At 49.6% G+C, this 19666-nt stretch overlaps 1 protein-coding gene across 4 annotated transcripts; it reads right to left on the reverse strand.

Moving 5' to 3' along the window:
• Positions 1–5147: 5147 nt before the first annotated feature.
• On the reverse strand, positions 5148–19310 carry IP6K1 (inositol hexakisphosphate kinase 1). 4 transcript variants are annotated; one of them, XR_010791235.1, is made up of 8 exons: positions 19159–19297; positions 14028–14194; positions 13031–13369; positions 11186–11393; positions 9613–9794; positions 9347–9522; positions 8216–9034; positions 5148–8036 (listed from the first exon to the last, which is right to left on the reverse strand). XR_010791235.1 is itself a non-coding variant. In XM_066596851.1 (7 exons), exons 2-7 carry the CDS (start codon positions 14041–14043, stop codon positions 8618–8620), a joined length of 1338 nt encoding a protein of 445 aa, XP_066452948.1. In that variant the 5' UTR covers positions 14044–14194; positions 19159–19297; the 3' UTR covers positions 5148–8617. The 4 variants fall into 4 exon arrangements, 2 of the variants coding, with proteins under 2 accessions (XP_066452948.1, XP_066452949.1); XR_010791234.1 differs by having other exon boundaries at positions 8210–9034; XM_066596851.1 differs by having other exon boundaries at positions 5148–9034.
• Between the last annotated feature and the right edge of the window lie 356 nt (positions 19311–19666).

Raw genomic sequence — 19666 nt, forward strand, 5'->3', positions numbered from 1 at the left:
GCCGTCATTCGCAGATGAGCGCCGGCCTCTCCGCACGGTTGTTATCAGGGTCCTTTTCCTGCAGAAGCTGAATGACGAAGAGAAGCAAACCATGTCTCGTTCAGCCGCTGGCAGCGCTTAGTGAATTCAGTGTAAAATACACCTAAGGTTGCCATCTTTTTCACCAAAAAATACCGTTCCCGTTATAAAGGGGCGTGGCCTAACATGCGTGATTCTCCATTCATTCCACCTGGAAATGTATGGATAAACACACAATTCGCTGTTTCGATGGTGGCTTCATACAAGCGTATGCGCAATTGTGTGTGCCTGAACGCAACGTATTTGTGCAGTGAACGAGTCTATTTTGCACACATCGGCATGTCTTACTGTACATTTTGCGCACGCCCTGATTTATATGGCTAATTAGCCTAATGAGGTCCAGGTGTGTACTTTTTTTAGAGCGTGGCATTTGAAACGCCGTGCTATACACTGTAAAATGCAGGCTGTGCAGCCGAGGCCTGTACTATGGTACCCACCACCAACGCCTGCTGCATTGTACCGCCAACTGGTACTGATGTCGTAATGAGGCACCAGCTACTAACACCATTAATAAAAATACTCCTAACCTAATATATTCGGGGGAGCGCACAAAGCACCCCTATAATATATATATATATATTCTATAGGACAAATTTTATAACACTGTGGGCTTAGATACAGCAGCTCAGTCGTAGTATTCCTCTAAGTAATGCCGTCACCATAAAAATTAAGTCAAATACCAGTTCTACACTGATAGTGATTGCAGTGCAGTACCTCCAGTGATAGTGATTGCAGTGCAGTTACCTCCTGTGATAGTGATTGCAGTGCAGTTACCTCCTGTGATTCCAGGTGACATTTTCTCTGATTAGCGACATCCATTTTTCTTCTCTATCCTCGTCCAGACAACCATGATGTCTTTTTCCAGCCACAACCGGTCTCTGTAAAACTCTCATCGTGATGGTATCCCCAAAGAAGCTCTTAGTGACATTCCCCATAGTTAGTGTGCTCCCTCAAAGGTATAATGCTGCTTGTGGCTCCACAAATTTATAGCCCCCCCTCTGTGCATCTGAACATTTTATTTATGTAGTACCAACATATAATTTAGATTATTATCAGTGCCCTCACTATGTCCCCTATAGCCACTCCAAAGCAGGGCAATCTTGACAACTCCCATTACACCCGGTCACCACGTCTCTGTGCATATCTTGACTCATCCCGTCTCCTGCTGTGTTTTTCTCTTACTGTACTGAGTGCAGGAGACAGGGGAGGAGTGGGGATATGCTCTGCAATAAGCTGCGTGCGGACTGGATCTAATGTGAATTAAGGTGAGCCCATCACATCGGGTGGGATTGAGGTGATGCAGCCCCTGGTCCTCTGCCTTACAGGCCCCATAGCAGTCTCATGGTCTGCTGCCGTTGTCAACAGTAGTATTACCACCCCGCTGGTAAACTCATATGAAGGTGGCTGCCAGTAATTATTTTTTACCATCCTCAGCTCCTGCAGTAATCTCTTTACTACTTACTTTTTACTACCACTCTGTGCGCTGACCGAGCGCTCTCTGCTGGGTATAAATGGTAAAGCTGACTCCGCCCCCAGCTTGCTCCAAGTAAAGTGTTAGGGTCCCGGGGAAGAGTCAGCTTTAAAGCTTATGCTTTGTAGAGAGTGAGCGATCAGTCTGCAGATAAGGCCCTGCCAGCGAGTAGATTACTGCAGGTGCAGGAGAGCAGTAATCCTAAACAGGGAGCAGAGAGGGGAGCACTATTACTAAATGGGGGCCACAGAGGGGAGCGCTATTACTAAATGGGGGCCATAGAGGGGAGCGCTATTACTAAATGGGGGCCACCGAGGGGAACACTAGTTTAATGAGAGGCTACAGCGATTCATTGGGGGGTAACGGCAACATGTGGGGCACTGCGCAGTGCAGAGTGTGCAAAGATAAGTCCTGGCTAGAAGTTTTCATATCAGTTTTGGCTCATTTAGAGAAAAAAGCAAAAACAGACGTCGGCTATGTGAGAACATATAACCTGCAAAAATAAAATTCTTGGACTCAAGGCGCAACTCTTCAGACCAAGAAAATGGTTAGTCCATCATTCTTCTTTCCATGGTGCAGCAAGAACTCCATTCCTAACATCCTCCGCACTGCATCCAGCCATTACTGAGGAAGGGGCTGTCCCCCCGAAACACGTCAATATTGGTTGTTTCAAATTAAATCAATAAAGAAGAATTGGGTTAAAATTCCGTTGTTTCAACGATTTTCTTGATCAAAAGAGTTCACAAATGTTATTTTCTGCAAATTACATTATTAGACCAATTTATATACAGTGGCCAAACGTGGATGGTCAGCACCTTATTTTCCATAAAAGAGAAAACCGCTTTAGTGCATACTGTACTCCTAGCAGAAGTAACTCCACCTGTGATCACTGGAGGTAGCTGCACTGTAATCACTATCACTGTGTAGAGTTGGTACCTGACAGTTATATGGTAAATGTATTATTTAAAGTAGAGGATCCCAAAGTGGTCTATATGGACCTGCAGGGGTCGTCCATAATGACTTGCGGGGGGTCCATGTCAGCAAGAAATTTTGGGGGGGCGCACGAGATGTAAATGGGGGTCTACATGAGTGGACTCCATTTAGGCAGGTCAGCATCAACATTGAGTTGTTGTATAAATGACATAATACACCTTATACAGATTGTATACAGAATACTTATAATAGACCTAGAAATGACCTCTTTGATATTTCATAAAACTTTCTGGGCTCTGGCGATAGACAAAACAGACCTGCGCACTAGCTAATTACCTGTAAAGTGTCTACTGTGCATCGTACATACCCACTCATTTGAGTCCAAATATTGAACAATTGCCATCAGCGCCCCGACTCGTCCCTCCCATTAACAGCTTTATTTGTGCAGTAATTTTTTGTAACAATTTTATTGGGTTCTGATTTGTTTCGTCCCAAATACTGCACTGAGCGTGTCCACCGGCGAGCCGTGCGCACCCTCCACAGTACAGAAAAGATGAAATGACAGGTGCACACAGATGCCGGATGGGCGCTGAGTCGGGTTCCACTGAGGGCTCAAGCATGTGGAATCTGACCCGGTCGTGTGCAGCCGGCCTTAAAAAAAAAAAAAAAAAAAAAAAAGCTGCAAGTGGTCTACAGGGGGAAAAAAGTTTGGGAACCTCTGATTTAGAGGTATGCTAGAGAGAAGAGTTATGAACGTTGTATCTGATGTGTAGTCTCCACTGTACATATTTATATTTTCTGAGTTTTGCCACGGGGCACATGGTTTAACATGTGGCATTTTTCTGGTAGCTGTTTTCTACAATCGCAGCACGTTCTGTGTTTGCTGTTATTTTTCCTGCTTTTGGAAAGGCTTCTCTGTAAGATATGAACAAAAACGCATGACAAAAATGGCCATAGAAAAAAAAAGCAACCAAAAATTGCTAAGAAAAAACTAAATAAATAGCGTTTTTTTTACAAAGCACAAAACGGTGTGACTGCAGACTAAGGGGTCCTGCCCAGTAGTTTTTTTTTACACTGCGGTAACGCTGCATTTTTAAATGCGGATGTCAATGGGACTTTCCAACGTTAAAAACGCATCGTACAAAAATCGCACATTTGGGCTTTGTTTCACACCTACACGCGGGGATCCGCTTTCTTGCTCAGTTCGGGAAACAAGAAAGGGGAATCCCTGCGGCCGAATTGCTCCATTTCAGGACGGAATCAAACAGCGCTGAAGGGACCCCTTAACTGTAAGGGGGTCCATTCGGTTCCCGGCCAGCTGTCCAGCTTTCGGACGGAAGATAAAGCCCTGCATGCAACATTTTTTCTTCCGTCATTTTGAGGCGACTCGGCGATGGTACCTCCGACTTCAGATGTGAAACCAGTCTTAGCATCATGTTTATCCCCCATCCTGATGCCCGTTCCTCCGTCTCTTCCTGCGCCCCAATGCATCTCTGGCCGGACGATAAGCGGACAAATTTTATGGATAATAAGGAAGTTCCAGTTTCAGAAAATAAATCATATTTAGCGCTCACTAGAATATTAATCCGACCTAGTCATGTGACCAGCAGACAACCTCAACATTTCTCCAGTCATTGGCAGAAAACAACTGAAGCTGCCATTCTATGACAGAAAGCAAAGATCTTGAAAATATCAGGCACTGAAGCCGCTGGTCTATTACAGATTTTCAGAATGTTTCATAGTGATGTCAAACCCAGGGCTGAAAAATCAACATAGACAGCAGGGGTCCTCACTGCGGGGATCCAAGAGTTATCTGGCCAGGAGCCGGCTGTGCAGATCTCTGAGCTAAAAGCCGAATTCTTGACAATCCGTGAAGGGTGCAAAGATTGCGCTTCTCTTTTAACCTTTACAGCACACCTTATTGCGGAGCGGCTTCAGTATAGAAATTATAAGGTGCCTGAAGAACAATCATTCCCAGGATCCCTGTGAGCTTTTGACAGAACATATAACACAGGTTCCATTTCCTGATCCCTTCCACGATCGGGCAACCTGTCAACCATACTGATTGACATCACTGGACTTACACACTGGTTATTTATTACTGGGCACAGTGCAGTCAACATCATAAATCACCTTATCAGGACAAAAACGGAGGAAGAGAGAAGTGAAATGCGCGAAATGTAAGAGGTATAAGCCGATCCATTATTATAGAGTTACATCCAGTATTATACTCCAGAGCTGCACTCACTATTCTGCTGGTGGAGTCACTGTGTACATACATTACTTATCTTGTACTGATCCTGAGTTACATCCTGTATTATATTCCAGAGCAGCACTCACTATTCTGCTGGTGGAGTCACTGTGTACATACATTACTTATCCTGTACTGCTCCTGAGTTACATCCTGTATTATACTCCAGAGCTACACTCCCTATTCTGCTGGTGGAGTCACTGTATACATACATTACTTATCCTGTACTGATCCTGAGTTACATCCTGTATTATACTCCAGAGCTGTACTCACTATTGTGCTGGTGGAGTCACTGTGTACATACATTACTTATCCTGTACTGATCCTGAGTTACATCCTGCATTATACTTCAGAGCTGCACTCACTATTCTGCTGGTGGAGTCACAGCCGTGGTCGGATTAAATAATCTCGGAGTTCAGTGATTGATTGTTTATTTAAAAAAACAAGTGCAACATAAAGCGATGACACAAGTCTGAGGATCACTCAGGGCCCCGGCGCCGGTGGCCCCGCATCCCAACACTTGACCTATGACGAGAGGTCACCACCAGAAAAATACAACTCGCCATTGAAGGAGGCAAGGCCACATTTACCCCTCTACAACTTGCGTTCCCCGGAGTAGGTTACTCCTCCCCTGTATGGAATTATGGCCACCCTCTGGCATGGTGAAGTGGAGGAGCCCTACCCCGAGGTACATGCATTAAAGCTGAACTTAAAGGACCACGGCATCACGTCACAGCCGTGTTATGGCTTCCAGTAGAGGCTGCAGCTTGTATGGGGTAGAGCTCATTGGCTGCTCCCGGGAGCCGTACAGGAGGCTCCTTATGGTAAAAAGGCTGCCGCTAACCTACCGGTATTGTAGACCCCTCCTGCCGCGCAGGTCAGTGATGGGAAGAGCAGTAAAGAGCTGCTCCGTCTCCACTGACCCCCAAATGTAATCTCCATTCCCTCTGAGAAAAGCTCAGTACTCTCCGCTGTACTAATCCTGAGTTATATCAAGCCTTATACTCCATTCACATCTAAAGCTGCATCCACAATTCTGCAAAGTGACGAGTTTAGCGAATATCCCATAATGCTCTATAGTTATCTGCACTGCATTCTGGGAGGAGATTTTTTCTCTGCATTATTATGTATAGGGATACAACTCCCTCAACCCAATCATCTGGCCAGAACTGTGCCTGCAGCTCTGGGGGTGAGCAGAGTGTATTTCACGGTTCCTCAATATATGGAGATTTAGCGGGTGAAATGATGTGACCCTCAATAGGCAAAATATCAGCTCTTACATCTGAACGCCTCGCTGCCATTTTAGAAATAGCAGAAACAAGGTTATCCCCTCCGTTATGGACTGAAAACAAAATATGGTCGGGCCATGAGCGGTCCGCATAAACATGGGGGGAGAGGGGGTCTCATTATATAATAGTAGGTACCCTGCAGACGCTGGACTGCCCCTTCACCCGATGAGGCTGCAGCACGGATTGCGGATCATTCGCCGGCACGTTCCGTGGAGACGCTGAACACATCTCTACAGCTAAACTACGAATAAATAAGTGCATCCCGGAGCCGCCATTAACTGCACGAGTCCCCCAGGAATACATCGCCACACTCTGAGAAAAATGGTGTAAATACCACAGGTATTTACGTTGTGACACCCCCAAGAATATGCTACAGATACCCCAGGTACATATCACAACAGTCGCAGAAATACGTCACAAACACCCCAGGGAATACGCCAAGACGCCCCAAGAACTATACCACAAATACCCCAGGAATGCATTGATTGCAAACACCCTAGAAGCACCGCGACACCTGAAGAAATACAGCGCGATACCCCCAGACATATGCAACAAATACCCCGGGAATATGCAGGAATACACCACAAATATCCCCGGTAATACAGTGCAATACCCCAGGAATATACTAAGCTACACTGAGAACCTCCAGCGGATGGTGGCGGCTCAGTAAATTGAGCGACTCCCAGAGAACTGGCCGTAGCCACCTCTAGGATCGGGGGAGGGGAGCATGGCTGATCATATGGCGAGTGGTCGTATACCTCTACGATCGGGTGCGTGACGGAAATGGTGAGCGGTTAGGTATCTCTAGGTTCAGGGGCATAATTTGCATTTGGTACCGTTTGCTCCTATGGCAAGTGATTAGTTATCTTTAAGATCGGGGGTTTGACTGATCATACGGCGAGTGGTACTTCTGGGGGAGGGTGGGACATGGCTGATCATACGGCGAGTGGAGAGGTACCTCTGGAGAAGGTGGGGTGCGGCTGATCAAATGGGACGCAGTCTGGTATCTCCAAGATCGGGGCACAGCTGGTCATATGACAAGCGGTTGGGTATTTCTAGGATAAAGGGCACAGCTGACCATACGGCGAGTAGTCGGGTATTTCTAGGATCGTGGGCATGGATGACCATATCGCGAGTGGTCAAGTATTTCAAGGATCAGGAGCACGGTTGATCATATGGTGAGTGGTGAGCTACCTAAAAGAAGGGGGCTACAGCTGATCATATGGTGAGCAGTTAAGATACCTCTAGGATAGTGGGCACGGCTGACTATACGGCGAATGGTCGGGTATTTCTAGGACCGGGGGGCACAGCTGACCATACGATGCAAGGTCGGGTATTTCTAGGATCGGGGGCACGGCTGACCATACGGTAAGGGGTCAGGTATTTTCTACATATTGATCTTTTAGTTTTTCTACAAGGGGAACAATTTTCCACAGGAAAACCAGTCCCAGCGTAACGGACCCTGCGCTGAGGGAGGGTATCATGGTGGCGGCCGGCAGGGTTGCAGCTCCTTCTCCTTTAGCTTCAGTCTTCCTTAGGAAGAACATCCTGCAACTGACACAGTCATTAATACAGCCCAGGCTTTGGAGACGGCCATGGTGCAGGCAGAAAGCGGCAGCGCTGCCACCATTTACTCTTCTGCCCACATGATGGCCCCGGGCTGTGGAGACTGCTGCAATAAAGGGAAATTCAGCGTAAAGAGAACACAAAGCAGCAGCTTCAGCCGCACCGGAAATAAGCGCAGATCATCCTGAGACTCAGCATCACCAGCAGCCATGTTGACGGCGTGCGGCGCCAATGCGTATTTTGGCTTTCAGATGCATAAACTTGTAACAAACCTGCAGTGTGAGAAATGATACAAAGTAACAAAAACCAAAGTAAAGCTGTTAGGACACAAAACAGATACAAAATGTGCGTCTCTTATGTGCATGCTACATTGTTTTGTCCGATTTCCCCGGCCGCCATCCGTGTAACCCGACTCCATTGTAAACGACATCACAGACGCTCCGTGTGTCTGCGGAAAGAAGAAATAACCAACATTTAACCCCTGTCGCTCCAGAGCGGGGTAGACGCCACTGCACACAAACAAGCGTGGATAATATAGCTCTGATATATAGGTTTCATCTGATATATACGGGTCTCTATATACGGGTCTCTATAGGAGGATATCTATATAGAAATATATACATTTACGTGGAATGGGGCCACGGACGGGACCATACAGAGATCAGGAGTCTGTCAGTCCGCTCCAACAGCGCCGGCTCCAGGGAAACACAAAATAATCTAGTGAAGAAGAAGCGTGGCCATGATGCAGTAATGTCACTTCGCTGGAATTCTGGAAGAATGGCGTAAGTTTCGCGCCGGTCCAGGACAGCAGTCTTTTTCCGCCATCAGCTCAGCTGCACATGTACTGGTTTCTGCTATTATGAATGTCACGGTTTTGCGGCGGAGTCCTGCCCCCTCGACATGTCCATGAAAAACAGATGTGAAGATGATGTACGGGGGAGGATCCTCTGTGGCGCCAATTCCTATCATGACTCCTCCCACGGGCGGAAAAGACAGAGGTGAAGAGTACAAAGGATGACGCTTCGCCCACTACTGGTTCTCGTCTCGGATAAGCTCCAGGATACTGATGAGGTTGCGCAGACCCAGCACGTAACCCTTGTCCGGCCCGTCGTGAACTGTGGGGTCATCCCGGAAGCCTTTATAAGTGCTGTGGGCAAAGTCTATCATGCGGACGTCCACATTCGGAGGCATTTCCGGGGCTACAGTGCGGTCTATTCCATCATAGATGATAAGCAGAGAGCTGGAGTAGTAGCGATATGAGGCCTGAATTTCCAGCACGGAGATCAGGCGTTTAAGTTTACTCAGGATCGCCTCAAACAGGTCCGTGCGGAGATTGACGCCATTGTGGAGATACTGGTACAAGGCTTGTCGGAAACCCTCAGTGCTCAAGCCACGGCCGTAGTATTTATTTAGGCACAGGTAGTGCCCCGTATTCATCTGGAAGACCTGGAGAAGAAGCAAAACAGACACATCAATCAGATGAGTGAAGGGTCATGGGTAATGAGTGGCCCCAACCAGCAGAGGGAGCTCCAATATACAGTGTACATAAGGGGCCCCTACCCAGGACTGTAGATATTTAGGACTTTGTCTCTCAGGAGCAGGATGGAATTGGAGCGCTGGGCTCACTAATATATCCTTATTGGTGTTCTGCAGTCCAATGGCTTCAATCATCCACCCTACATTAACCCCCAACACTCGCACCACTGCCATCAGTAACCCACCTGCCCCCCATGCGTTATGGGAACACCCAGCCGATACCTGCATGCCGCACACCCGCACGCCCAGAGTGGCTGACGTGCTCTGCTCGCACTTCTTCATCTGCCGAGCCGCTTTCTCTTCGGAGGCATCGTCCCCATGCTGCCGAGTTCCCATCTTCAGATCCAGGACACAAGGGAGCTTGAAATGGTGGACAACATTCTCCAGCAGGAGGAATTCTGGGATACAGAGTTAAGCCATGACAACAAAGGAGGAGGAATACTCTCATCAGACCCCACTACCTACAAGCAGAGACCACACAAGGATACTGTACATCTTGCGTTCCTTGGACTCGGAGCGCATGCGGTTCAGCTGCTGCTTATGACAGCGCAGGCTCCAGGGGTTGTAGCTGATCCGCTCCGAGGTCATCCCACTGTTACCATCCAGCATCTGGAAGGGGACATCCGACTGCGTCAGGAGCTCCAGCTTGGGACTCTTCATCTCTGGGACGCTGCGAAAAAGGAGGAAGAAGAGGAGGTCACTAATCAGAATACATCCACCTCAAGCAACCTTGGTGTAGGGACATAGGTCCTAAAACGCTACTGACCTCAGCACCACTTATTACCCCCCCCCCCCCTCCCCCGTAGCAGACGATCAGAGAAAGAGGAAATATTATAGGGGCATGGGCTGGCTCATTAAAATGAATGGGTACACTGTGTTTATTAGTACATCCTGCGAGGACAACTCTAATAGACTGGTACTGTGTAGGGAACTCCCCTCCTGTGGCATCCATAAGGACTAAAGGGACAGACAATCCCTGTACGATGCAGGTTATTTATTGAGCTTTCCCTTCTAAACTACCCCAGACTTGATTAGAAAATGCAGCGAAGCTGGAGTCTCTGGTAACAGCTGGTGTACAGCTGCAGTGTAAAGCATGAGGGTTGGAATTTGTCTTAAAGCATACCTGAGTTTTCAACAAGTTTTCTAAAATATACCAGGTTCTCCTTAACTGCTTATTTCCTGGTTTGTATTTAATTTCATGTCTGCAAGTTCTGATTTTCAGTTGGTCTTCACCATTTTATGCCCCTTTGCAATCCACCATGAGCGAAGGGGTGTGTAAAACAAGCATAGCATTCTGCCAGGAGTTCACTGTCCTGACTTCCTTGCTCTTACTCCCCATGCTGCACTGCACTGTCTCTGGACCAATCAGCGGGGAGGCAGTATCTTTCCCAGGGCAATCAGACATTCTGGCCAAATGGTTATTAAAGGGGTTCTGTCACCAGGTTAATGAAGGTTAACTCTGAGCTGAGCTTTAAGTCATGGAGGTGGGCCGTGCCAGCTTCTCCCCGCCTACATCATGCAGACTGACAGTTCTCTCCCCTTTTGTATATATTGAAAGAGCGGTCACTCTGAATGCTGCGGGCAGGGAGAGACTGGCACAGCCCACTTCCGTGACTCTGAGCTGAGCGCTGAGTGGAGATCGTTACTACAGAGTCTGCAGATCTGTCAGCCTGTAAGTGCACATGAGCCTTCTTTAAAGTTGCCCCCTCCCCCCGTTACTATGGAAACGCCCCTGTGTCATAGGTACAGAGCTTCCTTAGGAACAAACAACAGAGAGTGGTTTGCAGAGAAGCCAAAAGTATACAAACTAGTAGAGGAGCTGAAGTTGTCTGAAAAGTTAGCGCCCCTATAAGTTCAGGTTGAGATAAACTCTGAGTGCAGGTGCGCTTCAGGAGACGCACAAATATAGGACTGGAGATAATCACTATAACAGACCTTGTCCTCTGAACACATCCTGCCCCACGCCCTCATTCCGTCTGTGTGCTGCGCAGTCTACAGACCATACGGGGCCCACTGACAGTCTAATGTGCGCAGAGCCCCACGCTACGGTCACACAGTCACCTCTCTGAGTTCTCTCCAGTAAGAGACGGACGCTCGTCTTTGTGGTCGGTGCTGTTAGTGCGGTGTAGGCTGCGGCGGGAGTGCTTGCGTCTTGGATGGTCCCTCTCAGGAAACTCTTCATGATCGGCTGCCTCACTTTCAATGTAGGGGTAAGCGACAAGATTGATGTAACCATCGCTGTCACCTTCAAAGCAGACGGACACCACACCTGCAAGGGAGAAAACACAATGCAGAAGTGTGAGGTACAAAACCGATATTAACCCTATGCTTTAAAGCACGTGTCAAACACAAGGCCCGCAGGCCGAATCCAGCCCGCTGCCTCGTGTTATGTGGCCCGCGGCGTGCCGACGCCGCTCATCACTGAAGCGATTACCAGCTGGGGTGTTGCAGCTCCCCGCTGGTAATCGCGCTATTACCACTGTTCCCGGCGGCGCACACTGACGTCAGTGTGCAACCAGGATAATCCTCCCCTGAGTCCCCTGTTCAGTTCAGTTCCGCAGGAGAGGACTCAGGGAGGAAACGTACCGGGCGCACACACTGCAGTCAGTGTGTAGCCGGGATCAGCGCGAGCAGAAGGAGAGCAGCGCTGACTGCAGGGAGCAGGTAAGTATAAGGGTTGGGGGAGGGTTAATATTACTGCTGCAGGGGGGTGGGGGGTGGGGTGGGTGGGAGGTTAATATTGGTGCTGAAAGGGGTTAATATTACTGCTGCTGGGGGGGAGGTTAATTAATATTACTGCTGCTGGAAAGGGGGTTAATATTACTGCTGCTGGGGGGGGTTAATTAATATTACTGCTGCTGGGGGGGGGTTAATTAATATTACTGCTGCTGGGGATGATGTGGCTAAGGGGTTATTACTAGTGAGGGGGTATATATTGCTGTGGGGGTTACAATTACTACTGGGGCCACTGTAGGGTACCCTGTTACTACTGGGGCCACTGTGGGACTCGCTATTACTACTGGGGCCACTGTGGGGCTTGCTATTACTAATGGGGCCACTGTGGGGGTTAATATTTTTACTGGGGCCACTATGAGAGTCACTATGACTACTGCGACCACTATAGGGGTCACTATTACTACTGCAACCACTATAGGGGTCACTATTACTACTGCGACCACTATAGGAGTCACTATTACTACTGCGACCACTATAGGGGTCACTATTACTACTGCGACCACTATAGGGGTCACTATTAGGGCTCGTTCACACGGGCGTAATTGTATTTCGGTCGCACAAATACGCTGCATATTTGCGCAATCGAAAATCGCTTATGCCTGCATATTTGGGCACGCAGAAAAGAACGCAGATGGGCTCACTGAGATGGTGCGCAAATATACAGTGAATACACAGGTTTCCTGCGCATTCACCACGTATTTGCGCGGCCCATTCACTTCAATGGCCTATTGGGATGCGTAGTATGTAACAAAATAGGTCATGCTGTGTGAAAATATACATCATGTGAATGAACTCACTGAAATCAATGGCTTCTATTCACTGCATGTTACGTACGCAAATACGCTTGTGTGAACGAGCCCCTACTATACTGTCTTACAATCGGCCCTTTGAAGGTCACCTGATGTGGCCCTCGATGAAAATGAGTTTGACACCCCTGCTTTAAAGCCTAGGAGATAAGTGGCGCCATAGATGTCTGAACCCCCCAGCTGTGTATGATAATGGGGTGACTTTACTCTCCATGTGCACAGTATCACTGACAGCTTGCAGTCACTGTGTTATGCTTTATACTGATGTCTGATCATTGGTGCCAGTAGCCCCGTATAAATTATTACACATCTGAGAGGGATTAGATTGTCAGCTCCGCAGACTGTACAAGTGTCAGGGTCTCACCTTTATATTCTGGGGTGAATTCCTTCATCTCCGGGGGAAGGGACTCGTAAATACGCTGCTCCCGGGCGATGAGGGGTTTGCACACAGTGTGGTCATCGTAGCGCATCATACTGCTGTGGCCCCCCACCTGATGGATGAATGGCTCCAGCAGGACCCCCCGGCCCCTGTCGCACACTGCGCTCTGGACGTACTTCCCCACTTCCATGGTTTGACAAACACACATTGCGTTCGACGCCCGATGCTCGGCCGGGGCATGGAGAGTGGCGCAGGGGCCGGGCAGCGAAGGAAAGAAGGGCAGAGGCGGTGGCAGCTCCTTCACCCCTGAATTGCTCCTCGGATCTGAAGAAAAAAAAAAAAAACAGGTATGAAATGAAGGTAAGAGCAGAGGTGCAATCCATGCTGCGACTTGTAGTTCTGCTACCCAGGACTACAGGGGGAACGCCAACCCTCAGACTGCAGAGCCCACCAGCAGTCGCTGCGTCCTTCACCATGGGAGTCATTGTGTGATTGTGATGCGGCAGCTCTTGGATATATCTCACTTCACAATCACATGACAGATTAAATGTCCAGCAGTGAACCTCCGAGGGGATCGGGTTCTGTACCACAGCGCTGACCCCAGTGACACCCGGATCATGTGACCAGGCAATGGAGGGCCATACAGGAACCCCACCTCCAGCAATAACCTGCATGTACCCGGCTTTCTACACACCCGATTTTCTGTGTCGCGGGGTATGTGCAGCCCAGAGACCTCTAGGGTGAGCAGAGCCAGGCTTCATCATAGCCAATGCTTCTAGGAATCTGAAGATCTTTTGTGGGGTCACGTATGACCCCACATTCAACTGTCAATATACCAACAGCGAAAGTCAGCAGACGGCATCGGCAATGCTGCAACTCTGCCCATGTGACCCCAATGTATGCATCAGTGGTGAGCAGAGAACATGTCATGGCCAATAATAGCCCCAAGGATATAGGCAAGAGCCCCCATAGCGCCACTTACCTCCCTCAAACATCATGACCCCCTTCACCACTGGCCCTGGAAAGGATGGCACAACCCGCAGTCTGACAGCTGAATGGTGGCCTTGTGAGACCTGCGCTGACGGCCATATTGACTAGCACTCAACTTTCCAAGGAAGGTTCTGTTCAGACCGCAATTTGCTTTACGTCCTGCAAAGAAAAGCGCGGTCAAGTACGATATTCTGTCTAGCACAAATGGCAGCCGGACTAACTGAAGAATGACTCAGTGCGACTAATGACAGCTCCGTACCGGGTCCCCTCCGAGTCCCGGATGTAACCATGGGATGTAGAGCAAGACGCCATCTGAGCAGATACATCTGGAAACGGCCAGGCAGAATTTTATATACATATCGCGCTGAGGAGCATTGCGCCTTCAAAGGGTTAAAAAAGACGGCAGGTGAAGAATCGGTTGGAAAAAGGAACCTGAGGCGGAAAGCGACGCCGCTGAATTATTAAGAGTGGGAGACAAGTTACAGATGCAAGGAACGGCCAATCCTGTTGTCACCGCAGCGTACACGGGCATCAACAGCGCAAAACTCACACAGCCACCTCCCCCCGCTGTCCCCTGCAATCACAGGTCCCCTCCTACAGGTGTACAGAGGTGATGCTTCCGGACAACTCAGAAGGTCCCATCATCCCCCACCGTGGGCACCCAGAGTCCTATTGTTCTTTAATGGTCCTCTATTAAAGGTTACAGATGTGGGAGAGGGTAGCCCCCAAAAAGTGATGACCCTAGCCACCCACCTACAGGTTCTCAGCGCCATCCAAAACACTCCATCCGCATCACTCCCATAACCCTCCAACAGCAAAGCAGAATATCTTCTATGTGACTCCACCAGCAGAATAGTGAGTGCATCTCTGGAGTATAATACAGGATGTAACTGACGATCAGTACAGGATAAGTAATGTATGTACACAGTGACTCCACCAGCAGAATAGTGAGTGCAGCTCTGGGGTATAATACAGGATGTAACTCAGGATCAGTACAGGATAAGTAATGTATGTACACAGTGACTCCACCAGCAGAATAGTGAGTGCAGCTCTGGGGTATAATACAGGATGTAACTCAGGATCAGTACAGGATAAGTAATGTATGTACACAGTGACTCCACCAGCAGAATAGTGAGTGCAGCTCTGGAGTATAATACAGGATGTAACTCCGGATCAGTACAGGATAAGTAATGTATGAACACAGTGACTCCACCAGCAGAATAGTGAGTGCAGCTCTGGAGTATAATACAGCATGTATCTCAGGATCAGTACAGGATAAGTAATGTATGTACACAGTGACTCCACCAGCAGAATAGTGAGTGCAGCTCTGGAGTATAATACAGGATGTAACTCCGGATCAGTACAGGATAAGTAATGTATGTACACAGTGACTCCACCAGCAGAATAGTGAGTGCAGCTCTGGAGTATAATACAGCATGTAACTCAGGATCAGTACAGGATAAGTAATGTATGTACACAGTGACTCCAGCAGCAGAATAGTGAGTGCAGCTCTGGGGTATAATACGGGATGTAACTCAGGATCAGTACAGGATAAGTAATGTATGTACACAGTGACTGCACCAATACCGTATAGCTGAGGTAGTGTTCGTTTCTCTTCCATACCATCCGGCACCGCCCACTATTTTAGTAAACGCGCAGCTTTGCGGTTGAGCAGGATTGTACATGAATGAGGATGTATAAATACTGTGGATTTTGTAATATTTGGGGTAGAAGCCTTATTATTAATTTTAAGCTTTGTTGGAAATTTCATATCTAATATAAAGAACTGCGCAGAATGGTGATGTTGGGGTCCACACTGTGGTGTCAGCACATGACCCGCAGGCCATTCTGTTGATGTCATCACAGCAAATGCTCCCAACCAATCACTGAGATGCAGAGCCGCGTCCACCGGTCTTTATACATATGTTCTAGTGAGGCTCCTTCCCCAGCTTGTAACTGCAGGCGCTGCTCTTCTGCTCAGACAGCGATGTATCCCAGCAGGCGCTGCCTGGATAATCTCTTTAAAAGAATTATACTCAACCCGCCTACAGCGCCGTTTTGGTGGCGCGGCGCAAAGTTGGTGACCGCTGACCGTTGCAGATCGGCCTGCAGGCAGTGTGAGTGCAAAGCCTAGAGGGATGCAACCAGCCAGAGGCTCTAATACAGAGAGATGTGCCCGACAGCATCCAAGGTGAAAATAACTTTATTCTTCCCAGTTGCTTGGAAAGCCCCCCCGGAGATAACGCGAGATGAGGGAACTCGCACAAACAGCCACACAGTGATGACGACTTAGTACTAGTGCGATTGTGCAGCAGCCACGGTGAGATGCTGCAGTGGAAGTCGCTGATGTCGGGGGAGGACAGCGGAGTGATGTGGCGCTACCACCAACCGCTCTACTGTAGTGAGTTGACATCATGTTGTCTCTGCGGAAGGTTATTGGTCAGCTCTTAATTGATCACAGAACAGATCACATATTTAACCCTTTCCAATCCAATTTTGGATTCAGGGTGTCCTAAAAAGCTTTCCCTTTTTGCTGTTATACAACGGTGCCATCTGCTGGCTAAAGCCAGTGTGTGTGTGCGCCAGAGATGCTCCGACAGCGGAGTGGCTGGCAATAGCCAGTAAGAATACCCTGCCGGACATCTTCTGACATTGAAGCTGTACAAGCTTCAATCAGATTGTAGGAAGACGTCAGACAGTGGATTGGAAAGGGTTAAGCATGTTTAGTCTGTATCTTGGAATAACCTGACAAAGGCTCCTGGCGTAGGGGCCGAAACACCAAGCAGGTGTGGGAGGAATAAAGTTATTTTTCTCCCTGGATGCTGCCGGACACATCTCTCTATATCAGTGCCTTTGATTGTGAATACTGAATCCATCCACGGTTCGGTGGGCAAGTGACCGCTTCAGCCAACATGGGGCTTTAGGTGAGCGCTGTTGGCATCTTTTCACAGTAGCCAGAGGCTAATATGGGGAGAGGTTGGACTCTGCTATTGGCCTCTGGCCAGGCAGCATCCCTAGGACTACTATGGGGGGGGGATCACCATCACTGCTGGGGACCTCTATGGGGGAGTCACTACCGTGTTTTCCCCAAAAATAAGACCCTGTCTTATATTAATTTCCACTCCAAAAGAGGCGCTAGGTCTTATTTTCAGGGGGTGTCTAATTATACTTACCTAGCAGGCTCGGCCCAGGTCCCTCCCGCTGCTCTCCAGAGCTCTGACACGCTGAGCCGCGACATTTATTGGTCAATTTATAAATCCCGCCTCCACAACGCGATGACTGGGATTGGTCCTTTGACCACAGCTCAGCCAATCAATGCAGCACTTGATAAACCAATCACAGCCATCGCTCAAGAACCAATCAGAGCCAAAGCTTCCTGGAGGTGGGACTTATGAATCCTGTAAATAGGAAATGATCTTCTGTGGGTAAACGAGGACTGCAAGATGCACAGCGGAGCTCTGGATAGCAGCTGGAGAACCAGGACCGAGCCTGCCAGCAAGTTTTTTTTTATGTAATGCAGCTAGGGCTTATTTTTGGGATAGGGCTTATATTTCAAGGCTCCGCGAAAATCCTGAAAAATCGGGCTAAAGCTTATTTTCAGGGCAGGCCTTATTTTGGGGAAAACGGGGTATCACTGCTGGGGCCTCTATGGGGGTCACTACCACCGCTGGAGCCTCTATGTTGGGGGGGGGGCACTTTTACTGCTGGGGCCTCTATGGATTGGGGGGGGGGGGTGTCTTACCATCATTGCTGGGGCCTCTATGAGGGGGTCACTATTACTGCTGGGGGGTACTGATGCATCTTGTCCCCACCAGAACTATGCGTGGAGACATGGGTTGGGAGTCCTGAGTTAGAGGGTACGCCTAGGTGATGGCCAGAGCTGGGGATTGGCTGGTGCAGACACACCTACCCACATGCACCGCCCATTCCCCTCGCCCAGGTCACACATCTGGCAGCCGGACTGCCCGTTCTGAGTGTCCATGTCCCTCCCACCGACGCAGGCGGCCCCGCTGTAACTGTGTTCACTGGGGTCCTTGCTGCTGTGTGCAGAGACACTGACAGGAGAGAACGGAGTATGCAGCCGCTGGCGAGAGCCACAGGGGAGGACAGAGTATACAGCCTCAGCTCCTGCATCCCCCTATGACATGGCCCTGCCAGCTCACACATGTCCCCTGCAGTGAGCAGCGCGACAGAGGGGTGGAGAGTAACAGCGGGGCCCGCCTGCAGCGGCCGCAGGGGGAACAGTAGTGGAGCAGAGGAGTGAGCGTGGCACCGGAGCGGGGAGAAGAGTGACAGCGTGCCTGGCTGCAGTGGCCACAGGGGGAACGGGAGTGGAGGAGAGGTATGAGCGTGGAGTCAGAGAGGAAGCAAGGGCAGACATGTGTGAGCTGGCAAGGCCATGTCACGGGGGAATGCGGGAGCTGAGGGGGGCGTTAACGAGGCGCTACCTGTCAGTCTGCAGGTCCCCACCCATATTTCTGGTGGAGACAAGATGCACCAGTACCGTTGGGGGGGGGGGTCACTATTAGGGCTCGTTCACATGGGTGCAAGGGAATTTTGGTTGTACAAATACGCTGCCTATTTGCACCCTCCCATTCACTTCACTGCCCTACTGCTGTACGTAATATGCACCAAAATGGGTCGTGCCGCGCGTTTCCACATGATCGCACATCGTATGACAAAAATACGCTCATGTGAACGAACCCATTGAAATCACTGGTCCCAGTCACTGCGTATCCCCCCTTACTATAGAATTAGTCGGCCCTCTGAAGGCTCCCATAATGCTGATGTCGCCCTCGCTGTAAGGACCTTGACTCCCCCATTATAAGTCATGGTAGCCTGACATACCCAAGTCCCACAAGTCCTTGCCCCACCTTCTGTCCCCATTTTAGCTCCTCCCACACTAAGCCCCTCTTCACTAACAGCCACTCCCACACAGTCAGCTTTCAGTAGCTCCTCCCCGTTGCATAGGCTCCCCCCCATCTTAAAAGTCCCTCCCGAAAGCGGTCACATCGACACGCCCACGCCATTAGCCCCTCCTCTACACGTCATCCTCCTTCTTGCCCCCTGGCACCTCTGCAGAGCCCACACGGCTCCCTCTATCCCCCAGCACATTTCCTCACCTGTCACCGCCTCCCCAGGCTCTGCTCCCGGTCGGGATGTGGGGGGCGGCTGCCCGCGGGTGTCTCCTCCCAGACCCGGCTCCTGTCACCCGCTCCGAACCTGTTCAAATCAACAACAAGATGGCGACCAGCCGGGAAAGAGGCGGCTCGGGCCCTCGCTGTCATGGCAACTCGGCGCACAGACCCTACCCCTCTAGAGAAATGCACCAATCACAGAAGCGTACGCTTTCTTCGTCAGCCGTTAAGCCGTCTCCTATTGGCTGCAGTGTGTGTCAATCACGTTTCATAGCACCACCCCTTAGAACCGCTGTCGCTCGCTGACAGATCCATTCTCACGGTCACGTGATCCGCGGTGGTGGCTTGTGGTTGGGTGATGGTGGAGACTGCGGGAGAGAAGGTGACGTTTCTAACTGTACTCGGGCGCCCCATGTGGTGAGCACGGGAAGTTCACACCTGTGTGTGACGTGTAATCCGGCTTGAGCTGCGCTGCTGCTCTGCGGGCGCCATA

Source organism: Eleutherodactylus coqui, chromosome 3, assembly GCF_035609145.1.
Source record: "Eleutherodactylus coqui strain aEleCoq1 chromosome 3, aEleCoq1.hap1, whole genome shotgun sequence".
Lineage (NCBI taxonomy): Eukaryota > Metazoa > Chordata > Amphibia > Anura > Eleutherodactylidae > Eleutherodactylus > Eleutherodactylus coqui.